Source organism: Pseudophryne corroboree, chromosome 5 (assembly GCF_028390025.1).
Source record: "Pseudophryne corroboree isolate aPseCor3 chromosome 5, aPseCor3.hap2, whole genome shotgun sequence".
NCBI lineage: Eukaryota > Metazoa > Chordata > Amphibia > Anura > Myobatrachidae > Pseudophryne > Pseudophryne corroboree.
Window position 1 is genome coordinate 326,789,173 of NC_086448.1, and position 18,939 is coordinate 326,808,111.

General features: G+C 46.2%; 1 protein-coding gene across 2 annotated transcripts in view; it reads right to left on the reverse strand.

Moving 5' to 3' along the window:
* Positions 1-18,939, reverse strand: part of VPS41 (VPS41 subunit of HOPS complex) — a 661,741-nt gene that overhangs the window by 587,279 nt on the left and 55,523 nt on the right. For both annotated transcript variants that reach the window (XM_063922529.1, XM_063922530.1), the window contains exon 2: positions 14,636-14,674. In XM_063922529.1, the coding sequence (XP_063778599.1) occupies positions 14,636-14,674 (39 nt within the window). The remainder of the gene's footprint in view (positions 1-14,635; positions 14,675-18,939) is intronic.

Genomic DNA, 18,939 nt, shown 5'->3' on the forward strand with positions numbered 1-18,939 from the left:
GGTATTCCTGATGGGGGGCATAAATGGGGACATGAAGGTACGCATCCTTTATGTCCAGAGACACCATAAACTCCCCCTCCTCCATGTTGGCTATTATCGCTCTGAGTGATTCCATTTTGAATTTGAATCTTTTTATGTACAGGTTTAGGGATTTCAGATTCAAAATAGGTCTGACCGAACCGTCCGGTTTCGGGACCACAAAGAGGGTTGAGTAGTAAACTCTTCCCCGCTGGTGCAGGGGTACCTCGATTATCACTTGCTGTATACACAGCGTTTGAATTGCAGCTAACACTATATCCCTTTTTGATATGGAAGCTGGTAGGGCCGATTTGAAAAATCGGCGCGGGGGCACCTCCTCGAATTCCAATTTGTAACCCTGGGAAACTATTTCCAACACCCAGGGATTCAGGTCTGAACTGACCCAGGCCTGACTGAAAAGTCGAAGACGTGCCCCCACCGGTGCGGACTCCCTCAGGGGAGCCCCAGCGTCATGCTGTGGGTTTTGTAGCAGCCGGGGAGGACTTTTGTTCCTGGGCACCTGCCGAAGCATGTGCTCTTTTGCCTCTGCCCTTACCTCTGGCGAGGAAAGAGGATCCCCGACCTCTTCTGGACTTGTGCGACCGAAAGGACTGCATCTGATAGGGTGTTACTTTCTTTTGCTGTTGGGGAATATATGGTAAAAAATTTGATTTACCTGCTGTAGCTGTGGAAACCAGGTCCGTCAGCCCATCCCCAAACAATACATCACCCTTATAGGGTAGTACTTCCATATGTTTTTTGGAATCCGCATCACCCGTCCATTGGCGAGTCCATAAGGATCTTCTCGCTGAGATAGACATGGCATTGGTCCTAGAAGCTAGCAATCCAATGTCCCTTTGAGCATCCCTCATAAATAAGACTGCGTCTTTAATGTGGGCTAGAGTTAAGAATATAGGCCCTCATTCCGAGTTGTTCGCTCGCAAGGCGATTTTAGCAGAGTTACACACGCTAAGCCGCCGCCTACTGGGAGTGAATCTTAGCTTCTTAAAATTGCGAACGATGTATTCGCAATATTGCGATTACAAACTACTTAGCAGTATCAGAGTAGCTTCAGACTTACTCGGCATCTGCGATCAGTTCACTGCTTGTCGTTCCTGGTTTGACGTCATAAACACACCCAGCGTTCGCCCAGACACTCCTCCGTTTCTCCAGCCACTCCCGCGTTTTTTCCGGAAACGGTAGCGTTTTTATCCACACGCCCATAAAACGCAGTGTTTCCGCCCAGTAACACCCATTTCCTGTCAATCACACTACGATCGCCGGAGCGAAGAAAAAGCCGTGAGTAAAAAAACTATCTTCATAGCAAAATTACTTGGCGCAGTCGCAGTGCGAACATTGCGCATGCGTACTAAGCAGAAAAACGCTGCGATGCGAAGAAAATTACCGAGCGAACGACTCGGAATGAGGGCCATAGTATCCTTATCCATATTATCAAAGTGATCTGTCAACTCATCTGTCCAAGCTGCAATTGCACTACACACCCATGCCGACGCAATTGTCGGTCTTAGCACAGCACCCGTATGAGAATAAATACACTTTAAGGTAGTTTCTTGCCTGCGATCTGTAGGGTCCTTAAGAGGCGCTGTGTCAGGAGACGCTAGCGCCACTTTCTTGGACAAGCGAGTCAGGGCCTTGTCCACAGTGGGGGATGATTCCCAAATCTCCCTGTCCTGTTTAGGGAAGGGGTATGCCATATAAATTCTTTTAGGGATCTGCGGTCTCTTTTCCGGAGTCTCCCAAGCTTTTCCAAAGAAATCATTTAATTCATGAGATGCGGGAAAATTAATAATCTGTTTCTTTCCCTTAAACATGTGTACCCTTGTGTTGGGGACCGAGGGTTCATCCTCAATATGTAACACATCCCTTATTGCCACAATCATACACTGAATGGTTTTAGTCACCCTAGGGTGCAATTTTACTTCGTCGTAGTCGACACTGGAGTCAGAATCCATGTCGGAAGTAGTGTCTTGTGTTAAGGGAGGCTTTTGAGACCCCCGACGGGCCCTGTGAATCGGTCCAATCCGAGGATTGACACCCTGATGTCCCCCCTAATTCAGCCTTATCAAGCCTTTTATGTAAAGATGCCACACTTGCATTCAACATATGCCACATGTCCATCCAATCCGGAGTCGGCACAACCGACGGGGACACACCACTCATTTGCTCCACCTCCTCCTTGGAGAAGCCTTCCGCCTCAGACATGTCGACACACACGTACCGACACCCCACACACACACAGGGATTAACCTATAAGGGGACAAAACCCCAACCAGGTCCTTAGGAGAGACAGAGAGAGAGTACGCCAGCACACACCAGCGCTTAAAAACACTGGAAAAAATATGACCAGATGGCGCTTTTTTATATATAATATACCAATTCCCACTCACTGCGTCGCTAATGTGCCCCCCTTCTCTTTTTTCCAGCCTGTGAAGTTCAGCAGGGGAGAGACCCGGGAGCCAGCGTTCATGCATGCAGCTTCTGTGGAGAAAATGGCACTGGTTAGTGCTGAGGATCAAGCCCCACCCACCCGACGGCGGGCTTCGGTCCCAGTGACTTTTCTATTAAAATGGCGGGGGATCTTAGATTTACTGCCTCCGCAGCCTAATCTATCTGAATTTGCCCAAAAGTGAGGAATATTGCGCCCCCCCCCCCTGCGCCCTGCATCCTTCAGTGCTGCTCTGTGTGTGTGACTGGGAGCAATGGCGCGCAGCTTACCGCTGCGCGCCTTACCTCATGAAGATCTGATGTCTTCTGCCGCCTAAGATGTCTTCTGCCTTCTCATCCGGCTTCTATCTTTGGCATCTGTGAGGAGGACGGCGGCGCGGCTCCGGGACGAACCCCAGGTGAGACCTGTGTTCCGACTCCCTCTGGAGCTAATGGTGTCCAGTAGCCTTAGAAGCAGTGCCCAACTTGACAAGCCAGCCCTGCTTCGCTCTCCTCGGTCCCACGATGCAGGGAGCCTGTTGCCAACAGGACTCCCTGAAAATAAAAAACCTAACAAAATTCTTTTTCAACAGAAAACTCTGGAGAGCTCTCTGCAGTGTACCCATTCTCCTCTGGGCACAAGATCTAACTGAGGTCTGGAGGAGGGGCATAGAGGGAGGAGCCAGTGCACACCCATAGTCAAAGTTCTTTTTAGGTGCCCTATCTCCTGCGGAGCCCGTCTATACCCCATGGTCCTTATGGAGTCCCCAGCATCCTCTAGGACGTAAGAGAAATAAAGGGAACACTTAAACACAATGTAACTCCAAGTCAATCACACTTCTGTGAAATCAAACTGTCCACTTAGGAAGCAACACTGATTGACAATCAATTTCACATGCTGTTGTGCAAATGGAATAGACAACAGGTGGAAATTATAGGCAATTAGCAAGACACTCCCAATAAAAGAGTTGTTCTGCAGGTGGTGACCACAGACCACTTCTCAGCTCCTATGCTTTCTGGCTGATGTTTTGGTCACTTTTGAAAGCTGGCGGTGCTTTCACTCTAGTGGTAGCATGAGACGGAGTCTACAACCCACACAAGTGGCTCAGGTAGTGCAGCTCATCCAGGATGGCACATCAATGCGAGCTGTGGCAAGAAGGTTTGCTGTGTCTGTCAGCGTAGTGTCCAGAGCATGGAGGCGCTACCAGGAGACAGGCCAGTACATCAGGAGACGTGGAGGCCGTAGGAGGGCAACAACCCAGCAGCAGGACCGCTACCTCCGCCTTTGTGCAAGGAGGAACAGGAGGAGCACTGCCAGAGCCCTGCACAAATGTGCATGTGTCTACTCAAACGATCAGAAACAGACTCCATGAGGGTGGTATGAGGGCCCGACGTCCACAGGTGGGGGTTGTGCTTACAGCCAAACACCGTGCAGGACGTTTGGCATTTGCCAGAGAACACCAAGATTGGCAAATTCGCCACTGGCGCCCTGTGCTCTTCACAGATGAAAGCAGGTTCTCACTGAGCACATGTGACAGAGACTGGAGACGCCAAGGAGAATGTTCTGCTGCCTGCAACATCCTCCAGCATGACCGGTTTGGCAGTGGGTCAGTAATGGTGTGGGGTGGCATTTCTTTGGGGGGCCGCACAGCCCTCCATGTGCTCACCAGAGGTAGCCTGACTGCCATTAGGTACCGAGATGAGATCCTCTGACCCCTTGTGAGACCATATGCTGGTGCGGTTGGCCCTGAGTTCCTCCTAATGCAAGACAATGCTAGACCTCATGTGGCTGGAGTGTGTCAGCAGTTCCTGCAAGACGAAGGCATTGATGCTATGGACTGGCCCGCCCGTTCTCCCAGACCTGAATCCAATTGAGCACATCTGGGACATCATGTCTCGCTCCATCCACCACAGACTGTCCAGGAGTTGGCGGATGCTTTAGTCCAGGTTTTTGAGGAGATCTCTCAGGAGACCATCCGCCACCTCATCAGGAGCATGCCCAGGCGTTGTAGGGAGGTCATACAGGCACGTGGAGGCCACACACACTACTGAGCCTCATTTTGACTTGTTTTAAGGACATTACATCAAAGTTGGACCAGCCTGTAGTGTGTTTTTCCACTTTAATTTTGAGTGTGACTCCAAATCCAGACCTCCATGGGTTAATAAATTTGATTTCCATTGATAATTTGTGTGTGATTTTGTGGTCAGCACATTCAACTATGTAAAGAACAAAGTATTTAATAAGAATATTTAATTCATTCAGATCTAGGATGTGTTATTTTAGTGTTCCCTTTATTTTTTTGAGCAGTCACAAGCGTACCATGCAGAAATTATACACCATAAAACTGCACTGGACTAGCAATACAAAGTAATACTCAGTATAGATATATACGTTAACAATAGATATAACAAAGCACAGTAGATACTGGATGTACATCACAGGGTGTTTGTACCACACAGCCCTGAATGTATTACTTTGTATTGCTAGTCCAGTGCAGTCACAATATACTTCAATGAACCCCTACTCTGTGAGCACTTCTCTAATCTATTACACTGGGCCAACACACATGGACCAGAATTTACTTGACACAAGATACAATTCATTAAAAAATCCTATAAATAGTATAGTGAAAGATGCTGTAGTAGTGTGCTGCTTTTAGAACATTCACCTGATTAGCTTCAATTAGACATAGGTCGGACGGGATACTTTACATATAAAAACATTTTTTAAGGGTTGAGCACTTGTAAAGATTGTAATCTGACAAATTGACATTGTGCAATAATAACACACTGTTTTTGTCACATCGCTCACAAGCTTCTCAATCTTCAAGCATCGCTCACAAATTCTTCATTCTTCAGTGTGCTTCACCATCGTTCTCAAATCCTCATTCACTTCTTCAGCAACGCTCACAAGTTCCTCATTCTTCTGTGAGCTTCACCATCGTTCTCAAATCCTCATTAATTTCTTCAGCATCGCTCACAAGTTCTCCATTCTTCTGTGTGCTTCACCATCGTTCTCAAATCATCATTTAATTCTTCAGCATCGCTCACAAGTTCTTCATTCTTCTGTGTGCTTCACCATCGTTCTCAAATAATCAGTTAATTCTTCAGCATTATACGCCAGTTACTACGGCTAGTTCTGCATGAGGAAAACCTACATCCGGCCATCCCTGCTCCGGCCCAGCTGTGGTTCCTCCTTCCGATCATCGGAAGAAGCCCCGAGTTCTCAACACTCCGAACCCAGGTCAGTGACAGTATACTCAGGCCACATGGACCCGGGGGATCGGAACCCAGAATCAAGTGCCATCCAAAACTTAGTTTCCAGAGTTCAGAGTCAGGAGGCGGCACAGGGCCAGGTGATGCAGTATCTCCAGCAATTATCCGGCCGGCTGGATCAAATTCAGGCTTCCCTGGCTTCTGTAGTTCCGGCTCCAGTTCCAGTACCTGCTCCAGTGGTTGCCACCAGTAATGTTCAATCCTTGTCCGGAACCAGGTCACGCCTTCAGCTTCCCACTCCCTCTCGCTATAATGGGAATCCAAAGAATTGCCGTGGTTTTCTCAATCAATACGAGGTGCATTTTGAACTTCTCTCACACAACTTCCCCACGGATCGGGCCAAAGTGGCATACATTATTTCCTTGCTTGAAGGTTCAGCGTTGGATTGGGTGTCTCCGTTGTGGGAGCGATCTGACCCTTTGGTTTCCAGTTACACCAATTTCATCGCGTCATTCCGAAGGATTTTTGACGAGCCAGGCAGAATGAGCGCTGCTTCCTCGGACCTGCTCCGAGTCAGTCAAGGCTCCCGTTCAGTGGGACAGTATGTGATTCACTTCCAGACCATAGCCTCGGAACTACGCTGGAATAATGATGCTCTCCGACCGTCTAAAAGACGAGCTGGTCACTAGGGATCTGCTAGATTCCTTAGAACAGTTGATCTCACTCTGCGTTAAGGTGGATCTCCGCATGCAGGAACGAGGTGGCGAACGTAGTCGGTCGGATCGATCCAGATTCCGGTCTCTCCCATCTAAGCAAACAGTTACCCCAAGTTCGGATGAACCCATGCAAATCAATCGATCCCAGCTGTCCCCGGAAGAACGACAGCGCCGTCGTGAGGGTAAACTCTGCCTCTACTGTGGAGCCGCGGATCACTTTATCAAATACTGCAAGTCCCGTCCGGGAAACGGGCAGTCCTAGCTTGTTCCGGAGAAGTCGAGTTAGGGGTTACATCTAAATCTTCTCCGACAGTGGATTGTTTACTCTCCGTGTCTCTGTTTTCTGAGTCTATAGCTAAACCTGTTAAAGCCCTGCTGGACTCTGGGGCTGCAGGGAACTTTGTTTCTCTTTCTTGTGTTCAGAGTCTGGGTTTACAGTTACAGTCTGTCAAACGACCTATTACGTTGACCGCCATCAATGGTACCAAAATATCTAATGGTCTTATTACAAGTCGCACAGAGCCAATCAAGCTGCAGGTCGGAGCTCTGCATCAAGAACATCTGGAGTTCCTAGTAATTTCCGGAGATGCCTCACGATCTTGTTCTTGGTCTACCTTGGCTTAGAATTCACAATCCTCACGTCGACTGGAAGTAGTCACAAATAGTGTCCTGGAGTTCGTTTTGTCACTCTAATTGTCTCACTCCTGTTTACCCGCTCCGTACATCTTCCAAGTCGGATGAGGAGCTTATTCCAGAGGCCTATCGGGAGTTCACAGACGTATTTTCAGAACAGGCGGCCGATCAGTTACCACCGCATAGACCCTGGGACTGTCCCATTGAGCTTATCCCAGGGAGAATGCCACCTCTGGGACGCACATATCCCTTATCATTACCCAAGACCCAAGCTATGTCGAACTACATCAAGTCTAATCTGTTGAAAGGATACATTCGCCCCTCTACCTCCCCGGCTGGAGCAGGTTTCTTTTTCGTGAAGAAGAAGGACGGAGGGTTAAGACCATGTATTGATTATCGTGGCTTAAACGATATCACCGTTAAGAACAAATACCCTCTACTGCTAATCACGGAGCTATTTGATAGGGTTCGTGGAGCCCACGTTTTCACTAAGCCTGACTTAAGAGGAGCCTATAATTTGATACGTATCCGACATGGGGACCAATGGAAGACGGCCTTTAATACCAGGGACGGGCATTACGAGTATCTGGTAATGCCGTTTGGTCTCAGCAATGCCCCTGACGTTTTTCAGGGATTTGTAAATGAAATTTTTCGAGATATGTTATATCAAAGCGTAGTGGTGTACTTGGATGACATTCTGATATTTTCTAAGAATCTTGCAGAGCACAGAGTACAGGTCAAAGAAGTACTTCTTCGCCTACGAAGGAATCGTCTCTACGGCAAGATTTCCAAATGTGTCTTCGAGGTCCCTTCATTTCCATTCCTCGGATATGTCATCTCAGGTACGGAGCTTCGCATTGATCCGGAGAAACTCACTGCCATTCGGGACTGGACTCAGCCTCTCTCCTTGAAAGCGGTACAAAGATTTCTGGGCTTTGCAAATTACTACCGGAAATTTATAAAGGGATTTTCTACCATTGTTGCACGTATTACTGCCCTAACCAAAAAGGGGTCTGACCCAAGTCACTGGTCTTCAGAAGCTGAAGTAGCGTTTGCCCGGTTGAAATCAGCCTTCATGTCTGCTCCGGTACTCCAACAACCAAATTTTTCTAAACCATTCTTCTTGGAAGTCGATGCTTCTTCAGTAGGCATCGGTGCCGTTCTTTCACAGTACTCCTCTGATGGGAAGTTACATCCATGTGGTTTCCATTCTCGTAAGTTCTCTCCTGCTGAACGAAACTACACCATTGGAGATCAGGAGCTTTTAGCAATAAAATCTGCCCTAGAAGAATGGAGGTACTTATTGGAAGGTGCTAAACACCTAATTACGATCTATACCGATCACAAGAACTTGTATATCAAGACGGCCCAGTGCTTGAATTCCCGTCAAGCTAGATGGGCGCTCTTTTTCACTCGATTCTCATTTGTTATTAAGTACCGGGCCGGGACTCTCAACGCTAAGGCTGATGCTCTGTCTCGTTCTTTAACGGCCTCGGATGAGGAGAATTCCTTTGAAAAGAGTTTGATTCTCAGTCCAGTCTCTATTTCAGCAGCTCCCACTACTCTGGGTCCTCCTCCTGGGAGAATGTCTGTACCAGCTGAATTTCGTCCAAAGTTGCTGCAGTGGGCTCATATCTCCAAGTTTTCCGGTCATCCTGGTATTCAAAAACTGTGTGAATTTCTACGAAGGTCATATTGGTGGGACACCATGAAGAAGGATATACAAGATTATGTCAACTCATGTCCTCAATGTGCTCAGCACAAAACTCTTTGTCTGCCTCCTGCGGGGTTGCTTCGTCCACTGTCCATTCCTAAGAAACCCTGGACCCATATTTCCATGGACTTTGTTACCAAATTACCCCTCTCCAAGGGTTACAATACCATCTGGGTGATTATTGACCGCTTTTCTAAAATGGCACATTTTGTTTCGTTATCCGGGTTATCAACGGCTCCCAAGTTGGCTTTACTATTTATTCGTGAACACTTCCGCCTGCACGGGTTACCTCTGGAGATAGTCTCTGATCGAGGGTTACAGTTCACTGCTAGATTCTGGAGGGCCCTCTGTTCAGTTTTACAAATAAAATTCAAGTTCTCATCTGCTTACCATCCACAAACCAATGGGCAGACTGAACGCGTCAATCAAGATTTAGAGACTTTTCTCTGCGTTTATCTTTCTCCTTCGCAGGACGATTGGGTGGAACTGTTACTCTGGGCCGAGTTTGCCCATAACCATCTGTATCACTCTTCCACTGGTGAGTCTCCATTCTTCATTAATTATGGATTCTATCCACGAGTCCCAGAATTACCCATCTCTCCTTCGGAGGATGTTCCTGCTGCAGCTTCTACTCTCCAGCACTTCAGTCAAATCTGGAGTAAGGTTCATGCTAATCTCAAAAAAATTTCTGGCCGCTACAAATTCTTTGCGGATAGAAAACGGCGAGCAGCTCCTCAATACAAAGTTGGTGACAGGGTATGGCTCTCTACCCGCAATCTTCGTTTAAGAGTGCCCGCTATGAAGTTTGCTCAGAGGTTCATCGTTCCTTACCCTGTTTTGCAAGTCCTGAACCTGGTAGTCTGCAAATTGGGGTTGCCTTCCCACTTTCGGGTACCAAATTCGTTCCATGCTTCTCTTCTTCGTCCCCTCATCTTAAATCGGTTCCATTCAGAGTCTCCTAGGCCGACCTCGGTAGAGACTGAAGCTGGAACAGAATTTGAAATCAAAGCTATTCTTGACTCTCGTTATCTTCACAAGAATTTACAGTATCTGGTAGAATGGAAAGGTTATGGTCCTGTGGAGAGGAGCTGGGTCAAAGCTTCTGAAGTCACTACTCCCCGACTAGTCCGGATCTTTCATTCTAAGCATCCCACGAAACCAGGAAAGTGTCCAGGGGCCACTCCTAGAGGAGGGGGTACTGTCACAATCGCGGCGCTGCGGCTGCCGCGCTTACCGCTCCGGGTGCGCTGGGTCTCTCGGCGGTCGCCGCCCCCGGTGGGCACCGGGGTGTTGCGTCTTGCTGGCACTGACTCCGGCGGGTTCCCGGGGTGTGGGCGCCGCCATTGCGCCTGGCATTCACGGGAGCGTGGTGGGTGAGTGACGTCATCGGCCCCTTCCGCCAATTGGGAGAGAGCGGGAAGTTCAAAGGAAGACGCCGTGCAGAGCTCCGGCGCCTGAGTATCGTCTCTTCTATGATCACCAGTGCTAGCAGCGTTCAGTGAGTTCTCTAACTGAACGTCTCCTGTGTACAAGCGTTTGCAGAGTATCTCTCAGTGGAACATTCTTTGTGCTTCCAGCGTTTGCAGAGTATCACTCAGTGGAACATTCCTTGTGCTACCAGCGTTTGCAGAGTATCACTCAGTGGAATAATCACTGTGCTACCAGCGTAACAGTGTGTCACCTAGTGGAACATTCACTGTGCTACCAGCGTTACAGCGTATCACCTAGTGGAACATTCACTGTGCTACCTGCGTTACAGTGTATCACTCAGTGGAACATTCACTGTGCTACCAGCGTTACAGTGTATCACTCAGTGGGACATTCTCTGAGGTACAGTGTTTCTCTTAGGGGGACACCTCCTGTGTTTCCTGTATTACATGATATCTCCAAGTGGAACGCCTTCCATACTTCCAGAGTTACACTGAATCTTAAATCCTCATTCTTTTCTTCAACATCGCTCACAAGCTTCTCAATCTTCAAACATCGCTCACAAATTCTTCATTCTTCAGTGTGCTTCACCATCGTTCTCAAATCCTCATTCACTTCTTCAGCAACGCTCACAAGTTCCTCATTCTTCTGTGTGCTTCACCATCGTTCTCAAATCCTCATTAATTTCTTCAGCATCGCTCACAAGTTCTTCATTCTTCTGTGTGCTTCACCATCGTTCTCAAATCCTCATTAATCTCTTCAGCAACGCTCACAAGTTCCTCATTCTTCTGTGTGCTTCACCATCGTTCTCAAATCCTCATTAATTTCTTCAGCATCGCTCACAAGTTCTTCATTCTTCTGTGTGCTTCACCATCGTTCTCAAATCCTCATTCATCTCTTCAGCATCGCTCACAAGTTCTCCATTCTTCTGTGTGCTTCACCATCGTTCTCAAATCATCATTTAATTCTTCAGCATTATACGCCAGTTACTACGGCTAGTTCTGCATGAGGAAAACCTACATCCGGCCATCCCTGCTCCGGCCCAGCTGTGGTTCCTCCTTCCGATCATCGGAAGAACCCCCGAGTTCTCAACACTCCGAACCCAGGTCAGTGACAGTTTTTATTCACAGATTCTTTTAACCACAGATTTTTTCACACATTTATATAGTGATGCACTTTATATATGTATATGCTGATGTACACTTGTTGTTCAGACAATGTTATTTTTAGCCTGTCTTATTATGCACTTGATAGCGATCTTGTTTTTATTCATATGTGATGTTATGTTGCAACAATCAGTCACGCCCCCATATGGACCGCAGTGTCTGGGAGGAGGGCACCCGAGCACATAAACCAAAAGCTGTATTCCCTTGAGTGCCGGATGTGCAACATTATGTATATATAATATATATATATATACACACACACACACACACACACACACTGCTCAAAAAATTAAAGGGAACACTAAAATAACACATCCTAGATCTGAATGAATGAAATATTCTTATTAAATACTTTGTTCTTAACATAGTTGAATGTGCTGACCACAAAATCACACAATAATTATCAATGGAAATCAAATTTATTAACCCATGGAGGTCTGGATTTGGAGTCACACTCAAAATTAAAGTGGAAAAACACACTACAGGCTGATCCCACTTTGATGTAATGTCCTTAAAACAAGTCAAAATGAGGCTCAGTAGTGTGTGTGGCCTCCACGTGCCTGTATGACCTCCCTACAACGCCTGGGCATGCTCCTGATGAGGTGGCGGATGGTCTCCTGAGGGATCTCCTCACGGACCTGGACTAAAGCATCCGCCAACTCCTGGACAGTCTGTGGTGCAACGTGGCATTGGTGGATGGAGCAAGACATGATGTCCCAGATGTGTTCAATTGGATTCAGGTCTGAGGAACGGGCGAGCCAGTCCATAGCATCAATGCCTTCGTCTTGCAGGAACTGCTGACACACTCCAGCCACATGAGGTCTAGCATTGTCTTGCATTAGGAGGAACCCAGGGCCAACCGCACCAGCATATGGTCTCACAAGGGGTCTGAGGATCTCATCTCGGTACCTAATGGCAGTCAGGCTACCTCTGGCGAGCACATGGAGGGCTGTGCGGCCCCCCCAAAGAAATGCCACCCCACACCATTACTGACCCACTGCCAAACCGGTCATGCTGGAGGATGTTGCAGGCAGCAGAACGTTCTCCTTGGTGTCTTCATCTGCTTTCATCTGTGAAGAGCACAGGGCGCCAGTGGCGAATTTCCAATCTTGGTGTTCTCTGGCAAATGCCAAACGCCCTGCACGGTGTTGGGCTGTAAGCACAACCCCCACCTGTGGACGTCGGGCCCTCATACCACCCTCATGGAGTCTGTTTCTGATCGTTTGAGTAGACACATGCACATTTGTGGCTTGCTGGAGGTCACTTTGCAGGGCTCTGGCAGTGCTCCTCCTGTTCCTCCTTGCACAAAGACGGAGGTAGCGGTCCTGCTGCTGGGTTGTTGCCCTCCTACGGCCTCCTCCACGTCTCCTGATGTACTGGCCTGTCTCCTGGTAGCGCCTCCATGCTCTGGACACTACGTTGACAGACACAGCAAACCTTCTTGCCACAGCACGCATTGATGTGCCATCCTGGATGAGCTGCACTACCTGAGCCACTTGTGTGGGTTGTAGACTCCATCTCATGCTACCACTAGAGTGAAAGCACCGCCAGCTTTCAAAAGTGACCAAAGCATCAGCCAGAAAGCATAGGAGCTGAGAAGTGGTCTGTGGTCACCACCTGCAGAACAACTCCTTTATTGGGGGTGTCTTGCTAATTACCTATAATATCCACCTGTTGTCTATTCCATATGCACAACAGCATGTGAAATTGATTGACAATCAGTGTTGCTTCCTAAGTGGACAGTTTGATTTCACAGAAATGTGATTGACTTGGAGTTACATTATGTTGTTTAAGTGTTCCCTTAATTTTTTTTGAGCAGTATATATATATATATATATATATATATATATATATAGTTAGTATAGGCTTAGTAGCCTGGTTTGTTAGCTATGCATCGAAACCACCTAAACCAATAGGAAGCACCCTGCCAGGACCACTTTTGAATGAAAACGCTGGCTGGGGCCAGCATTACATACTCTCTCCACTGCTTAGGAATGCACAGTGCCATGAGCCGCGGCTTCCTGCCTGTCTCAGTGAGAGAGATGCGCTGGTGTCTATCCTCACTAAGCGGCAGCGGGAGCTAACCGCCGCGCACAGTCATGCAGCCTGATCTGGAAATAGCGAGCGGGCACAGCTCCCCACATAACGGCGGCAGCGGGAGCTGAACGGCGTGCTTTTGAATTTCACTGCGGATCCTGATTCTAAGAGAGCAAGCGGGAGCAGACCCCACACAGCGACGGCAGTGGGAGCTCACTGCTGTGCTCGTTACTTCTCTGGGATGCAGCTAAGTGAGGGGAGATGACTGCGGCTCACAGCCACCCGGTATACAGTAAGCGGCGGCAGCAGGAGCTGACCGCCGCATATATGTCCAGTGCCAGTAATTATTATCATGACATTCCCCCCACCACTCTGAATGTAGCGGCGGCAGCGGAAGCTGGCCGCTGCTGATCTGGGTGGAGCGGCGGTAGCTGATTACTGCGATCAGTGAACTGTGCAGGTGGAAGAGTATGCGGGAGCAGCCTCTGTACTTTCCACATACAGACAGGACAGCAGCAGCGGGAGCTGACCGCCGTGCACTTCCACAGCAGCAGTTCTGGGGAGAGGGTGTTGGGCGCATCGCCTGTAACCCCCACAATAGTGAAAGTACACACACACGGAGCTAACGCTGCCGCACGCTCCTTACTCACCGCACCTGCAGGGATCTGGAGGCAATGAGAGGGCTTCTCTGTAAGCTCCATCCTGCTCCTGCAGCCATGGCTGAGTCAGCAATTGCTGATGAAGGTCTATGGTGGGGCTCCTCTGCTGAGCGCCGACAAGCCTTATGCTGTTATAGCAGCAGCACACAGTCAGGGACCCACGCTTCTTAGTAAGCTGGGAAGGGACTGTGAAAGTAAAAAAGTAAAAAAGTAAAAAGAAAAAAAGTCTTTAGAAAAATTAAAAAGTCTGGAACCACCCAGAACGTGCTCTTCCCTAGTGAAGGCACAAAAAACACTGAGGCTTCTTGGGAGTATGGAGGGGTTGGAGGGTTACTAATTTAAATATTTAAATATGCCTGTCCCTGCTAACGCCCCATCCATATTCCAAGAGTACTCCAGTGACCCCTAGTGGATGAAAAAGAAACACTCATTATTAGTTATGCATTAAAATAACAGACTAGGAATCCCTCTTAGAAATGATAACATTGATTAGCAAAATAACTTAAAACATAAAAAGTGAAAGTGTCAAGAGATGATGATAACTAATAAATAATTTTAAGAAACCTTATGGGCTAATTATATTCATTATTGTACAATAGTCACCTCTGATTCCTCTGTGGATTCCTCAGGAGACATCACCTCCTACAAAGAACAAAAAAAGAGAAACCTTTTTAGTGAAGGAGAAGCAATTCATTAACTTGTTTCTAGATTTTTTTAAATTAACATCAAAGGCGAGATGTAATAGGGTCCGAGATTGCCGGCAAATCTTCGACTTTTTTTTTTAAAGGGACAAACACTTACAAGGCAAGGTTTTGCCTTGTAAGTGATTACACCTTTAGAAAAAAATGTCAGATCAGCTAGCATCCCGCACCTACGGTGATCTCGCACCCAATTACCTCTCGCCCCATACATTTATAATATGCTTAATATCAAAAACTTTGCTCATGTATTTCTTGTCCTTAACATATTCCAGAAAACATCTCTTTAAACATAACCAATGTCATTTAGTGTGTTCAATGACGTCAATACAGGCCATACTTGCCTACTTTTTGTTATGCCTCTCTGGGAGGAGTCCCCAGAAGAGATACAGCTGGACACTTCGGGCGTGGGGATATCAAGTAATTAGGCTCTGCTCCCATCACTACAAAATGCCATAAATCTGTGAGGAAGGGGCAATTTGATTCATTTGAGCCCCACCCCCTCCATGCGGACCTGTGATACCAGGTGGTATCTCCCCAACCTGCTCACTTCACTAGGAAAAAAAATTATCTGTAGCCTCCTGCACCTTTCTGGAGAGTAGATAAATAAGTATGATACATGGCAAGTACATATACAGTATATACCATACATATTTCCCAGTCCATGGTAAAAGTGATCGTGCATTGAGACCAAAGTTATGTTGGTCCGGTAACACTGTTTCTGGGCCCCAACATAATTTACGGATTTGAGCTCCCACATGGCCCTAAAATGCACATTTGATCCACCCACATAGCATCAGACCTCCATGATCCTACATGTAATATGTTTGTACACCATTCCTGCATTTGAAGGATCCTACATGTAAAGTTCACAAAGCGCACTACATAAAACATTAAAAAGCCAGAAATACTGGTTCACATATACAAATAACTCTTACAATAACTCTGTGTAATGACTGATGTCCTAGCTTACCGCACTGTTACCTGTAAGAGACTCAAACATACAGTATTTCATCCAATACTCCATGAGACCAGATGGCACACAGGCATAAACAGACTGTGAGGTATACCGGAATGTGAATAATAGTCTGTTAATACTAAATGCACATTACTGTATAATTATATTACATATTAGGGATGTTAGAAGTGTATATTCTGATTTACATAGTTTCTTCATGTGAGATATACATATTACTGTTTGCCCTTTTCAGCCATGATGGGCCACTAATCCTGTAATGTATAGTAATCGCAATAATATATCAACGTATTACATTATATTTAAACTATTATATGTAGTACAGATGTATCCTAATACACCTAGCCTCAATAGGCTAGGTGCGAGAGAGCCGTGCCGAGCGGTGTAGCGTTTCAATCGCACAAATGTGCATTTTAGACACACTGTAATATGACTAAACCGCTTCATGAGACTGCACGGATTAATTCGATATATGACACTTGTACTGAATGTGTGCGAGTGTGTCTGAATCTGTAGATAAAGCACAACAGAACTTGTGAAAAAAGCCACAGCCACTGCATTGCAGCACTTTGTATACAGATACAGACTCATTCACAAACAGATGAACAAGTGTTACATATCCAATTAGCCAGTGCAGTCTCGTAAATTAATTTAGTTGCATAGCATTGCAACTAAGATGCACACTGGTGTGAAAAAGACGTTGGGCACGAGCCAAGGGATGTCTGGCATGACTACAGATAGTGTATGAGGACACATCTGTATTCCAACTCCCTTTATCTCAGCTGATGTGTAAGGTCTGTAAGTCCTTAAAACCATGAAAGCTGACGCTGTGGACAGAGAATCTTGCAGTAGAGGGCACACTAACCAAAAGGTGTCACAGCCAAGATGCTCTAAAGAATTCAAAATAATTTCTGAACTAAATTCTTTTAAATATATGTGTGTCTATCTATCTATATATATATATATATATATATATATATATATATATATATATATATATATATATATATATCTATCTATCTATATATATATATATATAGAAATGGGTATGGGACTCTGGGTCGACAGTGTCTAGGTTTACACCTATTGGTCGACAGTGGCTAGGACAACACTAAAAATAGGTCGACACGGCCATTAGGTCGACTTGAACAAGGTCGACATGAGTTTTTCATGTTTTTTTTGTGTCGTTTTTTTCGTAAAGTGACCGGGAACCCCAATTAGTGCACAGTGTCAAGGTTACCGTTCCCAGTCGTAGTCCACGTGGATCGTAAAGTATGAAAAAGGTTCAAAAAAAGGGGGGGGGGAATGGGAAAAACTCATGTCGACCTTTTTGCATGTCGACCTATTTCTAGTGTTAACCTAAGTGATGTCGACCCAAAGTCCGGATACCATATACAAAATTCCAGAGTGCGCTAGTGAATCCAGACTTGAATGTCCAGATATAGAACCCTTTGGATTACAGCTTTTAATATTCTTATGGAGTAAATGCCCAATGATAAAACAGGGAGAGGGTCCTGTGGAGATACCCTTTCACCAAAGAAATCACCCAACAATAGGGCCAGACGGCCAAAAGAATAAAATTATACCAAAGTATTTATTCACAGTTAAAAGATGAATTTAGTATTGAAAAATACAATTAATTGTTTACATTTACATAAAATCAGTAGGCCAAGGCCAATACAGGAGAAATGTTAAGCAACCCCACCTTCACCTTGTTCAGGTGTGAGTTCAAATGGGGGAATCCTCACAGGATTGGACAATAAGCATTAGAGTGATAAACCCTATGCGTTTCGTCCACATGACTTCTTCAGGGGTAGGTGTCAAAGGATAATTTTAAGGTAAGGAATTCACAAGTAGCTTATCCAAGTTTATTATGTTCAAAGTTGGATCTACTTCTCCAAACCAGAATGTTCCTAATAAGGCCAGAACGTATCTATTAGAAGGTGTGTCAAGACCAACTTATGTGCAATGATAGCATGTGGTTAAATGGAATTCACATTGGACACCATTTGTCCACACTGTATCTCTAGTGATGTTTAGAAAACAATTAAGGAGCAAAGCTGAATTGAATGGGAACCGTTAGGTTCTCAATTGAATAAGACCCACACTGGACTTAGTATGTCTAAGTGTCCTCTCTTGAATATGTGCCACAGAAGGTTCTCTGGTCTCCAGCTACAAAATCTTGTATAAACTCAATTTTGAGTGACACAGAGGTGGATTATAGAAAAACACATAAAGCTAAACAATGTGATGCCATAAGTTTATTGTGGGCATATACTAGAATATACTGGGAATCCATTTAGTACCATGGAAAAGTACCAAATGTCTTAAACCGGGTGGGAGAGTGCTGAGGTTCCTGTAGAACTGATTGACCTCTGAGGACCTTCAGTTTGGTCAAAGTATCGAACTTGTAGAACTTTGCAAACGTGTTAGAACCTAACCAAGTAACTGCTCGGCAAAGCTGTAAAGCCGAGACCCCCCTGGCAGCCGCCCAAGACCAAGCCATCGACCTAGTAGAGTGGGCCTGTACAGATTTTCGAACCAGCAATCCTGCTGTGGGATAAGCATGCTGGATCATGAGCTTGATCCAGCATGCAATAGACTGCTTTAACACAGGACATCCAATTTTATTGGGATCACAGAGAGAACAGCGAGTCGGATTTTCTGTGACAAACTGTTTTCTTTACATACCCCTTCAAAGCCCTCACAACATCCAAAGACTTTGAAGTAGCAGAGGTGTCCGTCACAGTCGGAACCACAATAGGTTGGTTGATGTGAAAAGCAAACACCACCTTAGGAAGAAATTGCTGACAAATTCTGAGTTCAGCTCTGTCTTCATGGAAGATTAAGTAGGGACTCTTGTGAGACAATGCCCCTAGTTCCGACACATGTCTCGCTGAGGCCAAGGCCAGTAGTGCAACGGTATTCCACGTAAGGTGCTTTACGTCAACCTCCTGTAATGGTTCAAACCAGTCCAATTGGAGGAACTGCAGCACCAAATTGAGATCCCAAGGTGCCGTGGGAGGCACAAAGGGAGGTTGGATGTGCAGAACACCTTTCAATAACATCTGGACCTCAGGGAGAGAAGCAATTTGTTTCTGAAAGAAAATGGACAAAGCCGAAATCTGGACTTTAATGAAACCTAGGCATAGGCCCACATCCACTCCCGACTGCAGAAAAAGCAGGAGACGTCCCAGATGAAATTCCACCGCAGAATATTGTCTGTTCTCACA